Raw genomic sequence first — 18,315 nt, 5'->3', positions numbered from 1 at the left:
CACGTGCCTTCCTCCGCCGTTTTGTAGAGTAATGGTGGGGCCAGGTACTGAGGTATCGACAAAATGAAAGCCTTCGAGATGCCATGGCGTCAGAGATGGCGGGCGCGTGGCGTCGACCCGCCACGCGCCCGCAATCTCGGAGGCCATGGAAATGCAGACGCGCTTCGCGACTTTGTCGCTAGGGAAAGAGAGCACGTGCCGTTGCATTGCGAAAAAAAAAAAAGCGGTTTAGTTTTGTCCGTGCAGATTTCGTCAATGCTCGCCTCAATAGGCATTCTTGCATTTCACCATGGTTCCTCCGAATGTTGCCACCTCGTGAATCGAACCCGCGTCCTCGAAAGTAGTACTTTTGCCATTTAGTCTCCATGGTAACTGGCCCGAAATTAATAACTGTATCTTCTTCGGCGTACGCCAGAGAGGAAGAATGAGGGATAGTAAGCTCAGCACGACGGATTCTACAATTCGGCGGATTTCGACAGAAAGCATCATCTACCGCAGTCGATAGCACATGCGAAATTGACTGTATTAAAACAACTTTATCATGCCGACAGTCATCGCGGTTGTGCTTAAAGTCTCGTGCAACACCCCCTCTTCTTCTTTTACTTGATTCTGAGATAAAGTAGCAGAGGAGGCCGTCACCGAAGGCAACAAGTTGTCTGATGTGATCCCAAGTCACATATTCATTGGACGTCAACACAATATCTACAAATGATTTCAAATAGGCACACGTGCAACAAATACATAGGAGATGCTGAAACATCACACAGTCTCTTATTATGTTAGGAAACATATTGACGCTGAATCTCTTAACCTAACAATAAACAACACTCCTATTCAACAAGTTCCTTGTTTTAAATATTTAGGCGTCACTTTTGATGAACACTTACACTGGCATGAGCAAGTACAAAGTGTGTGCGCAAAGCTAGCCTATGGCTGCTATTCTCTAATAAAAGCTCGCCAATATTTTCCACAAGCTATTCTCCGCACACTCTACTTTTCATTGTGTCATTGTCACATAGGTTACTGTCTGGAATCGTGGGGTGTGACGTATAACAGTTATCTAAAAACTCTTGAGCGACTTCAAAAGCGTACACTGAAAATCATAAGCCAAGGTGAATCAGTAAGTAATATTTTCCAATCACAACGCATTCTCTCAGTTCCGATGTTGCGTGACTACAAAATTGCTGTTTCAGTAAATAACATAATTAATAGAAATTCACCTTTGCCTGCTGATCTTTTTTCAATTCCTAAACGCAATACGCGACATGCTTCGAATGGTAATTTCAATCTGCCCAAATGTTTTAATGTTTACGGAGAAAGACTGATACAGTTTAGTGGAACAAAAATATGGAACACGGTCCCCCTAGAGATTAAAACGGCACGTAATTTCAGCATGGCATGTAAATCATTTTTTCTGTGGAGTCAAGACATGTAAGCATGTGTGTGTGATTCGATTTTCATTGTATTTTTTTAATAAGTGCCTATGTATAGAAACTAGCTGCAAGCTAATAAGTATGCATATCTGCAAGAAAAAATGTATTACTGTGTTATCTGTATCACATGATTGTTTTTTTATGTTGTTACCTCAGAGCTGACCTGTACACTTTTTTATGTTGCACATTGTATTGGACCGTCCACTAGCCACTTTAGGCTATCGGTCCAAATAATCCCTGTAATTGCATATATCTATTTATGAAAATAAAGCTTCATTGATTGATTGATTGATTGATTGATTATTCGTTTGTCCAAGAAGTCTTGATATGTGGAGTTTAACGTCCCAAAAACACCATATGAATATGAGAGACGCCGTAGTGGAAGGCTCCGGTAATTTCGACCACCTGGGGTTCCTTCGCGCACCCAAATCTAAGCGCACGGGCCTACAACATCTTCGCCTCCATCAGAAATGCAGCCGCCGAAGCCGGGATTCGATCCCGCATCCCGCGGGTCAGCAGACGAGTTCCTTAGCCACTAGACCACCGTGGCGGGGCGCCCAAGAAGTCTGGAAGGCGAAAACTATACCTTCGTTTTTCCTCTCAGTTGAGTGCACAGCCTTCCCCTTTCACCTCGAAGGCTTTTAACACCCATTGCTATCTTATACTAGTGCCTCCGAAAGCCTTCTGTACCTCACGTGACCTTGCAGTGCGTCTCTTGTAGTGTCTCACGTGACCTTTGACCAGGCGAGGCGTGGCGTGAGATGCGCGCCACGCGTAACGCCAAGTGGTATGACTTCGTAATGACGTCCTGACGATGTCACAAATTTTACCAAACTCCGGCGCAGATGTTGCATGCCGAAGTGCTCGCCATTCCGCGCCGGAGTTTGGTAAAAAAAAGGTAAAAAAAAAGGAAACGCTCGAGTACATTCTATGTCATTGCCCAGCATACCAGACCGAACGACGTATTATGGAAGCCAAGCTCTGTCAGGTGGATTCACGGCCGCTTACAGAAGAGAAGATCCTGGGACCTTGGCCGACGGCTTCCCATACGCGCAAAGCCACGAAAGACCTCTTTTTTTTAAGGACCACCGGACTTTTTAAGGACCACCAGACTTCACGACCGCTTGTGAAAGAACTATGCGAGATCGTGCTGTGTAGTCTCGAGCTGACTAATCATCCTTCTCTTTCTTACTCCTCTTCTTTTCTATCTCTTTACGTTCTATTATTCTCCTTTTCCCCCACCCCAAGTGTAGGGTAGCCAACCGAGCCAAGCTTGGTTAACCTCCCTGCCTTTCCTCTCTATTTATCTCTCTCTCTCTCTCTTACCGAACTCCGACTTGCATATTGACGCATTAGGGCGAATAAAATGACTTTTCATTTGCATTACTCATGTTCGCCTCTGCACGAAATGCGAAGCTACGCAGAAACTTAATTGCGCGACAAATATGCCTACTTTCAGTGCGCGTGCGATTCTTACGAAGGACCTCACGGACGAAAGAGCGCACACTACATACAGTCGAGTGAATCTGGTATCTTCGCTGTCCATTCTTCCGCTCCTTCTATAGCAGTCGTTCCACGTCACGGCTACACCTGTTGCTGTAATAGCAGTCGTTGCACTTGATTACGCCGTCCACGGTCTCGCACATCGTGCAACCGCGGAGTCCGCCCAACACTCGGAGAGGCCCGCGATGTTCCGCAATTGGCTGGGAGGGCGTCGGGCGTAACGGCTTAGCTGTACGAGCACGGTCTTCTTCGTGGCGTATCGCCCTGTATGCGTCACTCACGCTTCCAGCCGCCCCCGTAAGCGCTGGATGCTTATTGAATATCCCTTTTTTTGACCGTCTCGCCCGACAATTTGCAGCCGACGCGCTATAAGGCCTCAACTACCGCAGACCCGTCACTTATCACACGTATATGTGGCCCGGTTATGGGCTGGCGAAACCGTTTATGGAAATTTGCACGACTTCTAAAAGGTAGATTTGGGTGCACGTTAAAGAACCCCAGGTGGTCTAAATTTCCGGAGCCCTGCACTACGGCGTCTCTCATAATCATATAGTGGTTTTGGGACGTTAAACCCCACATATCAATCAATCAATCGACTTCTAAAAGGTATGTCTCTGTACAGACAACTACAGGTATTCAAATATGACATACAGGCATTGAAGACAATGTGCTTCTTGTCTCTTGACACCCCTGTTCTGTGAAGGTGTATGCTTATGTCATGATGTGCGATTCACGACCGACATAAACTGCAGGGCAAGAAAGAGTAAAGAAACAAAACACGAACCAATGAGACATTCCCAAATCCATTCTGCTGCTGCGCACACAAACGATTCCATGGTTTTGCGGTCGTTTCCAGTTGCTACTGCTCGTTCCTTAGTTCACTTCCGGTCTACATCCGGTGTCTTAGTTCAGTTATTCGGTAAGGCTTTTCGTTTCCGGGATCCGCGAATTTCGACCGTCATGCACTGACATTTAACAATAAACGGACCTCTAAAGCATTTCGCCTTATTGGAATGTGACAGACGCGGCAGGGATCAAGTCCACGTCCTCCTTCGGGGTAAAAAAACCCGACAGAATGTTTTCCATGGAATGATGCTCGAATCGCACTTTCATATCTCTTGTGGAAGCTACACATAACGAATCAGTGTATTTCCATCAACGATGGGGGGAGATTGCGGGTGAAAAGTCTCTTGAAGCGCGATCAAATTTTTTTCGAAGACTGCAGACTGTAATTTCGAATAAATTCAATTCAATTCATTACGAAACACCCGGTGACTTAACGGTCTCTCAACTGCGTTTGACCCTCAACGCAAACCGCGCCGAAACAGGACCCACACGTGATGCGCATAGCAGAAAAATAAAAGAAGAAAAAAATAGCAGTCGCGGGCAGAGTGAACAGATAGCGTGTAGAAATGTTGACAGCGAAATTTATACACGGTGCGAAACGCATCGACCGGTTTTCGGTTCTCCCTTTACTTTCCTCCGCTTTTATCGCGAAACTTACGTGTCGTCCGTGACAGAGGGCCGCAGTGAGAGTGCAGAGAAATACGAGCAGTGTTTCCGTTGCCGCTATCGTAGCAGCCCGCGAGCCAACCGGCTTTTATTTATCTTTTTCTTACAGTGGTAGTGTAGCGGAGCGTGACATCACGTGTGATGACCGCTATTCCTTCTCTCTTAGGCTCAACAAGTGCACAGTCCGGTCTCGAAATAGCGAAGGAGTAAACGAAGAAGAATGACACAACGTATATCCAAGCATATATTCACCGGTCCGAGCAAACACTCAAACGAAGTAGATAAAAGAGATCATTTATTCTCTCAGTGGTAAGAAAAAAGAAACAAAGTGAAGAAGAGTCTATAGGAAAACAGCGTAAGCTGTGGAGAAGACTTAAGTTATCTGTCTCCGCAATCCTCCGAGCAGAAAACGGTGACTGCTATAGACTTCGTAAGAAGACAGGATTAAACAAGAGAGAGAGAGAGAGAGAGAGAGACAGCAAACGGCAGTTCGCTAAGGAAACAAAACACGAAAACGTGGAATCTACCTACGCCGGAACACGTAGGGACGGGTGCCGAAGTATCGATAAGAACCACGTGTTTCCCTTTTTTGTTTTTTCTATATTTTTTTTGCGCTTTCAGAAAGCCAACGGCGCTGGAAATCGCACGCAACACGTCCCAAGGTGCCGGCTAGGAGTGCAACGTGCTGGTATTTAATCTAGCCCGGATGAGGAGATAAAGAAAATGGCGAGCCGTATTTGTTTGTGCTTGTATTTTTTTCTTGCATCAAGAGAAAGTTCGGCTCGGATCAGAAAAAAAAAAACGTCGCGAGAAGAAAAAATAAATTGCGACGTCAGAAAATCCCCGTCGATGTCCGTTTTACAACCTTGCCTCGTTGGGTTACGGTCGGGGAGAAAGTTTATTGAACTGGCTTCTCTGAAGTGAAGCCAAAAAATAAATAAACCAAGCCAACAAGTCGAGCCAAGCCAGCGAGAGAGACAGCTGCGTCTCCACGTCCGGGCACGCTCTACACACAGGGCCATCTTAAAAAACTTTCGCCCGCAGGTTTGCCCGATAAGTGTTTGACCCCCCAAACTCGAGGCTGCACGAACATCGAAAACCAAGAATAGAGCGAACGTCCACATTTGTCGCCACTCTCCCCCCTGCCGCTTTCTCGTGTATTCGGGCAGAGTGTATACGCGTGCGTATATTTTACGCGATTCCCGTCTGTAGCCTAACATTGCGGGGTCTTCGAAGGAGAAGAAAGAAGAAAAAAGGCAGTCAGAAAGGAAGCGGCAGGTCGTGGAACCCGCGATGTTGCATCAACGGGCCCACGGAAGCTTATGAGGATAGGTAAGTCTGTGCACCTCTATCTCTCTCTCTTTCTTTCTTTCTTTATTTTTTTTTTTTTTGAGGAAGCGGGTACTTGTATATTTATAGGCATCATCTATAGCGGCAGACCTCTAATACTGCTGTTGCTGTCGCAGCGTCGCCTTGTCGTGCAGGATAATCCCATCTGGCCGTTAGACGCAAGTCGCCAATGGAATCGCAAGTATATGTAGAGAGAGAGAGAGAGAGAGAGAGAGAGAGAGAGAGAGAGAGAGAGAGAGAGAGAGACAGCGTCGTTCATTTTCAAAGAAAAAAAAACATATCAATCGAATTTCGCTCGAGTAGCTATTGCGGTTGTGTATGCGTGCGGGAAACGCTTCGCAGCTAAAAGAACAGAGCGTTTTAGCGGTGCCGACTTGCTGTTTGGTAAGTGCGGCAATACCGCGCCATCGTTATTCGTACGCTGATCTTTCATCTCCAAGTAACCTGTAAGTCGCTTTGACCGTCTCATTAAGTTCCCGTGCACAACAAACAACTGATGCGGCCGAGACGTTCAAAAAAAAAAAAAAGAATACCGCGTGCTGGCCACAACGGTATATGGTATTTGCGTACTTACAGGTCCCGTAAACCAGCTCTCAATACGGTTTACCATAGGTATTTAAGAACGTTATAGTTGCGCGGGTTGCTCAATTCATACTGCAATGCAATGGCAGTAATAAAGGCGGTCAGTATAGATCTTGCAGGACTCAAAAAGCTACGTGCCGACCCCGACGGTATATGGCGTTTCAGCACTCACCGTACGGTAAACAGGCACCGCTAAATTCCCAAATTATGTGTTTTCACCACCGCTCCTTTGGGCGTTACTGGCGCATTTCCGCGCAGTGATATGTTAGAGCGTAAGAGAAGCGGTTAGGTTTCGTCACACGCAAATAGTACACAGTGCTACAAGGTAATGCAAAGCTAGTGTTATACACCGCGTAATATGCGTAGTTGACGCCGACAGCCAATTTTTCACGTGCGATGAGGAGTCTGAGGGCCAAACCTCATAAGCGTGAAAATGCACGCGGCAGCGACGAGCGACGCTACGAGCGACGAAACAGGGCGTTCGCGCGACGTGTCGCGTGCTCGTTTTCGCGCGATCGCTCGGTTCTCCAGATTTGGAAACCGTCGCTCATCGCCCGGAAGTGATGGGCTCAAGCAGCCAATAGCGAAAAACCGGAAAAGACGAAGACTACATAGGTGCACGTGACCCTGCCCGAGTCACGTATGCGCAACAAGAAATAACGCAATGTTTATTACGCATGCGCATATAAAAAAGTGCTGCAAGGCAATAATAAACACTTTCTGTTTATTTACACAACAATATATCTTATTTTTAAATTGCACACCGCTCGCTACGCGGTTTTCTTGGTGCGAGTAGACGGCCTCATGCCAGCAACAGTGGAATTCGCTCGCCGAAGCCGTCGCGTGAATGAGGTTTGCCTGCGCTAGCGACTGATCGCGCGAAGCCGATCTACGTCGCGTCGCTTGTCGCTGTCGCGTGCATTTTCGCGCTTATGAGGTTTGGCCTTAAGGGTTTCGCGAATCATAATGTGACTCCGTGCATGGACTGCGCCAGATAAGGTTGAAGAAGCGAAAGATGAACGAACGCGAAAGAAGAGCGCTGAAACAAGGACGAAATAAGCAAAACAAAAAAGAAGAAAAAAAGGAATGAGAGAAACTGAAAGCGATGCCAACAATAAATAAAACCAGCACGAAAACACGGGAAGGGGAGTGTAGGCAAATTCCGCGCGAGATTTGGGTTCCAGATCGTAGAAGTTCCGGCGTCCATCTTCGCGTTTTCCGCCGCGGTTCGGCGCCGTCTTAACTTACCAATGCCGGCGAACGTGGGGGACGCTTTTTTTTTTGTATTTTCGGTCCGAGTGGAAAGTACTTCTGCAGAACGAGTCACTGAACGGAGATGTTCGATCTGGCGGGCGGCGTGCGAACTGAACGCCAGGGCTGGGATCAACGTCCGCGCGGAATGATGCGCATACGTGAACCACCACTAACGTCAATAGATGCACGGGTGATTTACCTAACCTAATTAGTAGGCAGGTAAACGGAAGGACGCTGCTCCTGGCATACAGCGCAGTGAAGGAGGGTGAGAACGTTGAGGTTTACAGGCGGATTTGGCCCTATGACTGAGATATGCTGTCTCGCGGTTTGGAAAACTAGGCAGTCATGAACGCATAGACCACATCTGGAAGCGGATCAGGGAACCACACACGTCCGGTCTTTGTTCGCTTTTCGAACGTTCACTTCTCGCTCACGCGATTTGCCGCTGTAGGTGGTCGGTGACGACGTCTGCGTTCCGGCACACAGCGCCCGAGACAGAACATGCGTGTTTAGCGCATCGTCAAAGAAGGTTCCCACAAGCGAGGTTGGACCGAGCCAGCAAACAAACAAACATGGCAGAACAACAATGCGAACGAACAGTGGACGGAAGCAGTAAACATCGACGGTAAACCAGTACGACGCCTTTTGGTGCCCCCCCCCCCTTCCTTTCGTGCGCAGTGGGAATCCAAATAATCACGCCTTTACATCGCACCCACTCGCAACACTGTGTTACTCAGAATACCCCACGGATTTTCATATACAGTCCGGTAATAGGCAGTGGAACGTGTATGGAGTTGCGGTAGCTGAGTCGGAAGTCCGGGGACGCTTCGCTGGGTTGTGCCCGGCTAGTGCATTCGCAATGACCGTTTACGCTAACGTGTTCATCGGGACGGCGCGACCAGGGGGCGCAACTGAAGGCTACTTCCCTCCTTGCATTTGAACATCCACCGCCGCGAGGCTATATGTATAACGTCTGTGCGTGTTTGCGATCTCGTTTGCTAGATGAAGATCACACGTTTTGTGCGGTGCTCCTGATCGGAGGGTCTTTGCTCTTTAAGGGGACGCCGACAAAGCTAAACGGGTCTATTATATTACACTCCAGTCGTGCACACCGTGCTACATCGAAAAGATAGCGTCATCTTCATCGGCACCGTCTCATGATCTCTGTAATGTTTCGATACGCTGCAGGCTAAGGATTATCTCCAGAGACGCTTATCAATACACCAGCGTAATGTCAACAGACTCCTCTAATTGGGAGACCACGCCGAAGTTAATGCGAAAGTGTACATGTGTGGACGTTGTGAAGAAGTTGGAGGGAGGGCGGGGGGTCTGAAGGAAGACGATAGATATGAGAGTGTCTAGAATAAAGAAGATAACTGGCACCATAGCCTAGACCAACTGCGTATGATTACGAATAGGTGCATCCGCATGCTTTCTGTGTGGACATCAAACTCTATAGATGCAGTAATAACCGACGAAAGGTGTTTGTCCTCTCTCTCATTCGCCCTGTGCCTGGGAATATCCTATACTTACCATAAGTCTTTCTTTTTTTTTACTGAATGCTGGATCATTGTGGGATGCATGGCAGTTAGCCTATAGCATGCCCCACCAAGGTACACGTATGGTGAATTGAATGACCCAAACAGCCCGCGACAAACACTTTCTTATCTCATCGTCTCGTCTGGTCCACTTCCGTTCTTGCACTACCCTAACCGAAGCTTACGTGACTTCGTTGCTATTCTCAGCTCCCAAACTCGTCGCGGTTGCGAACACACCAAAAACAACTTGAACAAACAAGCGGATAACAACAGCCGGCGTCTGTTTTCGCTGAGCCCTTTCTTATATGCCCCACTAACAACGTACCGCTCGGAAATACATAAAGAGTATCAGGAAAGAAATAACATTGCAGGCTTTGGGGCTTCCGCTGTCACCAGGCAATAATCTTCATCAATCTTGCATTTATTTTCCCTTTCATTACCACTCCTATGTTATAGGACAAAGTAGAATAATTTTAGTAATCTAATACACTCGTTGTTGGGTTAGTTGGTGCATTGCTTCAGAAAAAAAAATTCCAGTTAATAAAATAATGAACACCGGAAACGAAACAAGAAACAGGAAAGCGGCTAGTTCCTGTCTGGGACATTACGACCCGAAACCACGGTATTTAAGACAACGCGTCCTCCTCTGCTGCACCCTCGAGGTGGGCGGCACATAACGATATGCTTATGAGAGACGCCGTACCGGAGGGCTCTGAAATTTCGACCATCCGGTGTTCTTCAACGGGCGCTGACATTGCACAGCACATGGTCTTCTAGCATTTCTCGCCTGAAATTGAAATGCGACCACCGCAGCCGACATCGAGCTCGCAACCTGCGGATTAGCAGCCGAACACCAAGACCACTGCTACACCTGCAGCGGCAGCTAACATTACAAGAATTGCTTTGTGAACGTTAGCCCACAACAAATAGCGACATCGTCTAGTGCTAACGACTGCGGTTACATGCGAGTAAGTATGGCAGCCGAAGTACCGAGGATCAGTGAGATGACCTGTTCTGAGACAACGCTGCCTTCGACATCAACCAGTATTTTTGGTCGGAAATTATGGCACATCGTGCCCCGTTTGAGAAAGTCGGTAAAAGAGGACAAAAAAAAAAACGTTGCTTCAATAAAAAATGGCATTTTTACAAAAGTAGATTTCCATCTCGCGGTCCCCGTTCGGCCTTTGGAAGGATGACTGCTACACACAGTAACATGTATAGACCGCTTCACCCTGTAATGTCGCCAGAAGGAACACCCTCCTCTGCCTACTCGGCGCTCACAGTTGAAGGCACTCTCCTGCCTTCATTGATTTGCTATAGATTCCGCCGCCTTCCCAAATTCTCGCCGATCGCAGTCGACAGTTAGCAATTTTCAATGATCATGGGGATACAAGGTGATACTGAAGAACATGTGTCTCTTAACCTTGTATTCACTTTAACGAGAAAGAGCTACTCGAAGGCGAAAGTCATTTTATTTTTCTTAGTCGATGTACTCTTTCTCTTTCCGTTTCTCCTCTTAAAGATTTCTGTGACTAACATGGTCTTGCACTGCTTCCAGGACCAAAGTCATTAAAAGATTTTGGCACCCCACCTGGCCTTACACTGCCGCGGTACTGGGATAACCGTAAGATGAACAGGTGAAGTGCCTCAGACTGACTGGCCGACGTTTGGGTAGGAGGACCTATCTTTTGCAAAGGTGATAGGTCCTCCTATCGAAACGTCGGCCCGTCGAGGCACTTCACCTGTTCATCTCATGATTATCCCTCTACGTTGTTTCCATCTGTAGGCTCCATCAATATTTTGGATGTTTACTGCCGCGGTATGGTATGATAAACTTTATTTGGCCCAACGAGATCTGATAAATCAGACCGAAGTGGGCCACTCGCACTTCGGGATGGCAAGGCCACGACTTCACAGGCTTTTTGGACTGCCCTCGGTGATCCACTAGGTGGCTACGTCATGAAGACACCACAAAGCTTCGCAATGTGTGACGTCAATATAACATGATATTATGAGGTAATGATTTTTTTCCATCAATTTCGCTGACGCCGACCGTCAATTTTCGCGTCGTATGAGGCATCTAAGGTTATATAAAGACAATGACAGGGAGCGTAAAACCGGATTGCGATATCAGATTCATCACACTAGGCGAGGAGAAAATGAATCTACACGGCCAAGGCGTGGGTAAGCAAAAAGTAAGAACTAGACTCACCGTCGACGCAGTTGCTTTCCAAGTACTCGCTGGTCTCTGCCGCGGGCACGAAGTACCGATCCCCGACGACCGAGTGACGGTCCATGTCGCTGATGGCGCACTCTCCGGACGACGGGTCGAAGTTGGCCGAGCGGCACTGGAACTCGGTCTCGTCCAGGCACAGGTCCATGCACTCCTCTCGAGCCACGGCGTGGAGACGCTTTCTCGCCAAGTCACGCAAGGCGTAGCCCGTGACGCGCTCGAAGGCCCAGTCGCGATTGCAGCGACGTTTTCCTGCACAAACGCGATTGCGCAGACGATAAGATACTATTCTACACACTCAGAAGAGGTAGATGAAGTGGGCAAGCCACTTCAAGCATTCCAAGTACCTTCAAGTAAGCTATGGGTACTGTGAGTTACAGTGAACTGTACAAGTGTGCTGCTGGAAGAACGTAAGGTATGGGCATTGTCAAGAGGGTGCAAAAGGGACACTTGCCACAAAGACAGAATCCTGTTGGCATCTACCGTGTTAGGAACATATGCTACCAACTACGCCTTTAAGGGTGGAAACTTATTAAATAAGGTGTAATTGGTGTATCGAATACATCAAGGCCCATAACCAGGAATATTTTTCGGGAGGCTGTGGTGGGGGACATTCGTGAAAGGCCTCGAAAAACACCTATTTTTACGCACGGCCGTTTCTTCTTCTCCATAATGCGCTATACCAGTTCAAGCACCTATTTTTACTACTTGTCCTTGCAAAAACACCCCCTTCATCCGTATTTCGGGGGGTGGGGTGGGGCATGGGCTTCTAGGGCGCTTTTTCTGGCTACAGGCCTGCCACATACGTTGCACTGTCTTACTTTTTCTTTGCCGTACACACCATACGCAGGGACGCCTGCCATGTACCGAAGTAGTGTGCCTGTATATCTTGCCCAAGGATGGGTGCACCGAACGCCATGCCCATGAAAACACCCACGCACGTTTGTTGAGCTCTTTGTCGAAGACATAAGTGCTATTTATTGGTAGAGGAGTTACGTAAAACCCGCATGAGCTTATTCGACAGTGGTGAATCAACCACATCCATGCAGGGGTTGCTTAGCCGAAATGGTTTAGCAGCTCTTCACATGGCTATAAACACCTCAATATTTGATGTTATATCTGATTTCTTTCTCCGTTCATTAAAACTTCCTCCACTTTAAGTGGTCGCATCAATTGCGGACCGACTATAGCTCTCATCCTCTAAGAAACGCTATACCTTAACTAAACTTGTACAGTCCACTGTCCAGTATAGCGACAATGCCCGAGATACACTAAATGTTTGCCTAACTTAGAGCTCGCGAGCACTGTTTTTTCGTTGCATGACCTTATATAACGAAGCCAGACGCTTCCTGCTTTTACAGGCTGGACTGCTTCATGAGAGGACAGTGAACTTCTTGCGAAGATTGATTTCGGGAAGGTTGAACGTGCCCCTTCCCCCCTCCTCAAGAAAAAAAAAGGAGACTGACTCGTAACAGTTTCGAAACGATCCACTAACCCGGCTATCCAGACCACACGACTCATGCAAACCTCCCAGCAGCCTTCATGCAAGTACCCCAACTTGCCTTAATAACCGAGGTTCTTTCACCGGCCGAAAAAAAAAACGACAAAGGTCCATAGTAAGCAGACGCCTTCGATATAAAAGCCTCAGAGTTCCTCTACAAAAGCCATTCACACCTGCAATCACGAAGACGATGAGCGGCCGCCTTTCTCGCGCGAGCCTTCGGGCGAAATGATGACGAAAGACCCTGCATATGAGAAGGCCTCACGGATTGGAGCGTCTACCGCCGATGATGAAATTGAATAATAAAAAAAAAGTCTTGTTGCCGCGGGGTTAGCGTGCCATGGTCGGGTAACTTTTCTGTACACGCTGGGATGAAAAGTGGAGGCTGGGATGAAAAGAGGAGGCATCTCCACGTAGGGGGTCTCCGCGGGCTCCGAGGTTGAGGAGAGCTTGAGCCTAAGCCTAACTTTATTCGTGAGCGCATTCCTGTGAAACGACTTGTTGCCGCTACTAATCAATCGCGATATGGCCTGTTGTTAAGCCGAGAGAAGAGACCCCCCATCTCAAACTTTTTTCTTTTCTTTTTTTTTGGGGAGAGCTCTTAGCGACCCCTATGCGTTCACTTTTCGCGATCGCCAACACGGTGGCAGCACTGGCTACTAATAAACGTTAAGCGATGATGATGATGATGATTATGATGATGATGATGATAGATTTTAGTGGCGCAAGGGCAACTCAGGCCAAAGAGCGCCAAACACACGGTTTTTGGTCGATTTGATTATAAAATTCTATTCAGGGTGGCAAGAATAAAAAAGTAGTGTATAGGACTTAAACTTAGGTGTAGTGACTATGTGTGATGGGTTTAAAACTGGCTATGCTTATGGGTTTAAACGTTAAGCGAGTTGGAATGAGCTTCTTCTATAAGCGACTTTTGAAAGGGGAAAAGGAAGAAATAAGCGCCGTTCCGTGCATGCTTTTCTCTTAATGGAGGGCACCTCCACAGTTCTGCGCAAGGGATGGGGGTAAGGGGGATTAAAAAGGATAAGGAGGAATTAAAGCTATAGAGACAGAGAGAGGAGCAGGAAAAGAGAGAGGCGCAGGGACAGCCACATACGGAAGTAAGCATTGGCTACGAGCATAAGCGTGTGCAGGTTCTGCTACGAGGGGGGGGGGGGGGGCGGGAAGGTTCATTGCAGCTTTACCTCTTGCTTTTAAGTCGATGTATGGGGAAGACATTGCGCCCCCCCCCTTCATGACTTGAAGGGACGGCCATTCCACTCCATGCCTCTACTACTACTACTACTACTACTACTACTACTACTACTACTACTACTACTACTACTACTACTACTCCCCACTACTGTTACCATAGGCGTGCGCCTATGGTAAGGGGGGGGGGGGAGTCTCTTCGATTGAAGACCTTCCAGCACCGATTTATTTATTTATTTATTTGAACATACTGTTAACCCAAATTTGTGGGCCATTACAGGGAGGGAGTACATAAAAGTAATAATTGGTACATAAAAACACTCAAGTAATGTCAACTGTCAACAATAACAAAAAAAAGAAAAAAATCATCAACATTGGCATGACAAAAGGAAAGCAATACATCAACACATCATCCAACGATTTTTAGGTAACATATAGTTGTCAAGCAAATACTCAAAAGCCCTTGCATCCGTGCACTCAGCAATATGTGCAGGTAGCGCATTCCAGTTTTTGATAACATTGGGGAAAAACGAATGCACACGCCTGTGACTTACTACATGGTATGCTACCGTTCCGACCACATATACCACTGCTGCTACTTCTACCGTTACTGCTACAACTTCTACAGTTTAAAATCGATCAGCGCTAATGATGCGATACGTGATCATAGAGCTGTCGCGAGGTGCACTAAGACGCCTCGAAACTATTGCCGCTGCCTCGGAACTCACCGAACAGGCATATCTTCTGCGCGTAGAGGGTGAACACGGGAAACTGCGAGACGGCCAACGACGCCGGCCGCTCGATGGCGCTCGAGGTGAAGAGCACGCACAGGCCAGTCTCGAAGTTCACCGACTGGCACGACGCGTTGCGGCGACAGTGGTCCAGACAGTCGGTCAGCTGCAGCGTGCCGGGTTTCAGCTCGATCGTGTCTGACGGAGCGCTGTACACGTATCCGGTGACGAGCTCGAACGTGAGTCGGCCATTGGGGCAACCACCGCCCAATGCTGCGGGAGAACACAAGAGTAACATGATGAGCACCACGATGAGAGAGTGAAATGTCAGTGGGTTTCGATCCCCACCGGTGGCAAATTGTTTCTTCTCGTTCGCTTTGATTCATTTCCCTCAATCTTGTTTACACCGCATGCGATTACACGTTGCATATACGAATTACTCCAGGAACGAAATTGGACTGTCCGACTCGGCATTTTGTGCACAATGTAACGTCGTTGATTGATTGATTTGTGGGGTTCAACGTCCCAAAACCACCATATGATTATGAGAGACGCCGTAGTGGAGGGCTCCGGAAATTTTGACCACCTGGGGTTCTTTAACGTGCACCCAAATCTGAGCACACGGGCCTACAACATTTCCGCCTCCATCGGAAATGCAGCCGCCGCAGCCGGGATTCGAACCCGCGACCTGCGGGTCAGCAGCCGAGTACCTTAGCCACTAGACCACCGCGGCGGGGCAATGTAACGTCGTTGAAGACATCAGTCATGTCATCTGTGAGTGCACCATATACGCATCAGAGAGACAGTCTCCGAATATGGCCTTAAAGATACACCGGGACACAATTTCGAAGTTGAAAAATATTCTAGGCCCATGGCAGAACAGCTCCACTTTGTTAGACTCCATAAAAGCGCTACTGACATACGGGCCACAGGCTTGAACTAAACGTTGTAAATAATGCAGTGCGTGTGAGTGACTGTGTGTGTTATGTGACTATTATGCGTGCACGTAACTGTATGTGTTGTGTGTTTATCATTGTATATATCATCGTAATCACCCGGCACCTGGAGTAGCCTGTCAGGTGAAAAACCAGACAAACCTCTCCAGCTCCCCATTAAAACAATTCTCTCTCTCTCAATCTTACAAATTGAACACAGCAATCGATAACTATAAATAATGCTTCGATCCTGCGCTTTTCTATTAGCTTTTCATTTAATAAAGTTCCCGGAGACTATGCGTGAAGCTTGCCAGCATGTACGAAGAAACTGTTGTGATAATAAAACTGGGCCCCATATTCACAAAACGTTCTCATGGCACCGAGTGAGTCCGGCCTGAAGAAAACAATTTAGTGAGTGCGCGTCCGGGTGAGTCCGCCTCGGGAGAACGTAATGTATCATAGACTGGCCCGATCGCTGACCATGCTGGGTTGGGTTCTGTTAGTATACGTACGCAGACTGAGACAAAGATGACGCGATAGCAGCCAGCGCATCTACTGACGAGTGCCTCTTTCTGCAGCGTATCTCAATGTATTCGTCGTTCATGACCACTTGGCTCGTAACTGCGACTCGTGTAATAACCTGCAACTAGAAGTTATTGAGGTACTAATAAGCGATCGTCAACAGGTCCGGGTCAATTCTGATATGAACAGTAAACGCGCACTTTTGTCGGAAGTAAGAAAGCAATTGACAGCCGATTCATCCTCTAGCAAACATCTACGGAAATCCTGTCACAGACATTGACCGTTGCGGGACGTACGACCACGCAGAGAAATACGAAAGGGGTAAAAATTGTTCGACCAAGAAGCAAGCCCCGCCGTGGTGGTCTAGTGGCTAGATACTCTGCTGCTGACCCGCAGGTCGCGGGATCGAATCCCGGCTGCGGCGGCTGCATTTCCGATGGAGGCGGAAATGTTGTAGGCCCGTGTGCTCAGATTTGGGTGCACGTTGAAGAACCCCAGGTAGTCGAAATTTCCGGAGCCCTCCAATACGGCGTCTCTCATAATCATATTGTTTTCGCAAGTTAAACCCCCACATATCCATCAATTACCAAGAAGCAAACGAAGAAAGAACGTGCAGCCAGGAAATACAATAAGCAAAAATGAGGGGAGGGGGCCGAGGACAGAATAACGTGACAACGGAAGTGTCATGGCGGAGAAAGCGACTACACGGTCAACAACAGCGGGGGAGGGTCCAGAAAAACGCGACACGAGCGCACGTAAGCGTTCCAAAACGGCCTCTTCTTTTTTCGCCATGCCGTCGCCTCCCTGCCGAAACGGGCCTCTCAGCCTTTCGCCTCTATAGTGTCGCAGGAATACCCACCGCGCAATGAAGTGGACACGTCGAGTGCGCTCTCGCCCAGAAGCCATGGTGGCGCTGTGTGCTTCTCTCTTTACGACTTCGTCGTGATAGTCGGGTACAACGCACTTCTCGGCAACGCCACGGCGGCTTCCGTTCAGACCTCCTCCTCCTCCTCGTGGAACACAGATGGCGCTGTAACACGCATCGCCGAACACGCGACTCTCCGCTCGTGACTGAAGAGTTGAGACGGTGACTCATTTCACTTAGGCCTAGCGCGAGTACGAGGGATGTGCCGCGGGGTGGCGCGCGTCCAAGCGATACGATCGCGCTTTTGCGAAGAAGCGGCGCCTTGTTGTTGTTCGGTGGCCTAATGGACTGCCGAGTGTGGCGTTGACCCGATCGAAGAAGTAACAGCCGCACACCGTCGCGAGCATTGTGTTTCGGCTATTGCGTGAGTGTCGGAGCGTTTGATGCCTTACGGCATGAAAAAAAAAATGATAATAACGTGTTTGAGTGTGCGTGTTCGCGTTTTGTTCGAGATCGCGTCGCCGCGTGGCCGAGATGGAAGAATGGCGAAGGCAAAAGGTGGAGCGTGTTTGGGCTGTGATTCCAAGCTAAATCTTTCTCGGGGTTTCCAGGCAACGCGACGGAGCAAAGCTTTGCATTGCGGCGACAATGCTAATGGACGCAACACGTTTCTCTCTCCTAGTAACTTCTCTCACTCTCCACGATGCCGGAGCTCGTGACACTATATATCGTCCATCCATGAGACGTGATGGAGTGGTTATAGCAACTGCTGCTATTAACGATAACAACGACACTACTCACTACGGCACTTGACGTATAAGCTTCTTGTTGGCATGCAGTGTACCCGTAACCACGAAAAGTAGCAATATTTTCGGGTGGGAGTTTGAAACGCCTTAGGAAACGCGAAAATTGACTTTTTCGGCCTCAATACGAATGATGCAATCACCATCACTCACGGGATACATCGCGATACGATGTCCCACGACACCACAGATCCCCGATATCCGGAATAGATTTGAGTGCGAATGGACAACACACAACAAGTGAGGACGACTGTACGAGCACTCTGTTTCTCTCGTGTGTTCTCCATTCGCGCTAAAATCTATTCTAGAATTAAACCAAAGCGCCCAACAAAGCATTTTATTAA

The 18,315-nt window shown here is 48.0% G+C and overlaps 1 protein-coding gene across 1 annotated transcript in view; it reads right to left on the bottom strand.

The window, feature by feature from the left end:
• The window catches only part of LOC142774648 (uncharacterized), a 166,048-nt gene that overhangs the window by 112,105 nt on the left and 35,628 nt on the right, over window positions 1–18,315 (bottom strand). The window contains exons 3-4 of the mRNA XM_075875266.1: window positions 14,844–15,119; window positions 11,385–11,657 (exon numbers count right to left, since the gene is read on the bottom strand). Coding sequence (XP_075731381.1) covers window positions 11,385–11,657; window positions 14,844–15,119 — 549 coding nt within the window. The remainder of the gene's footprint in view (window positions 1–11,384; window positions 11,658–14,843; window positions 15,120–18,315) is intronic.

Source organism: Rhipicephalus microplus, chromosome 10 (assembly GCF_043290135.1).
Source record: "Rhipicephalus microplus isolate Deutch F79 chromosome 10, USDA_Rmic, whole genome shotgun sequence".
NCBI lineage: Eukaryota > Metazoa > Arthropoda > Arachnida > Ixodida > Ixodidae > Rhipicephalus > Rhipicephalus microplus.
The sequence above is the reverse complement of the archived record's forward strand: the minus strand, read 5'-3'. Positions and strand labels throughout refer to the sequence as shown.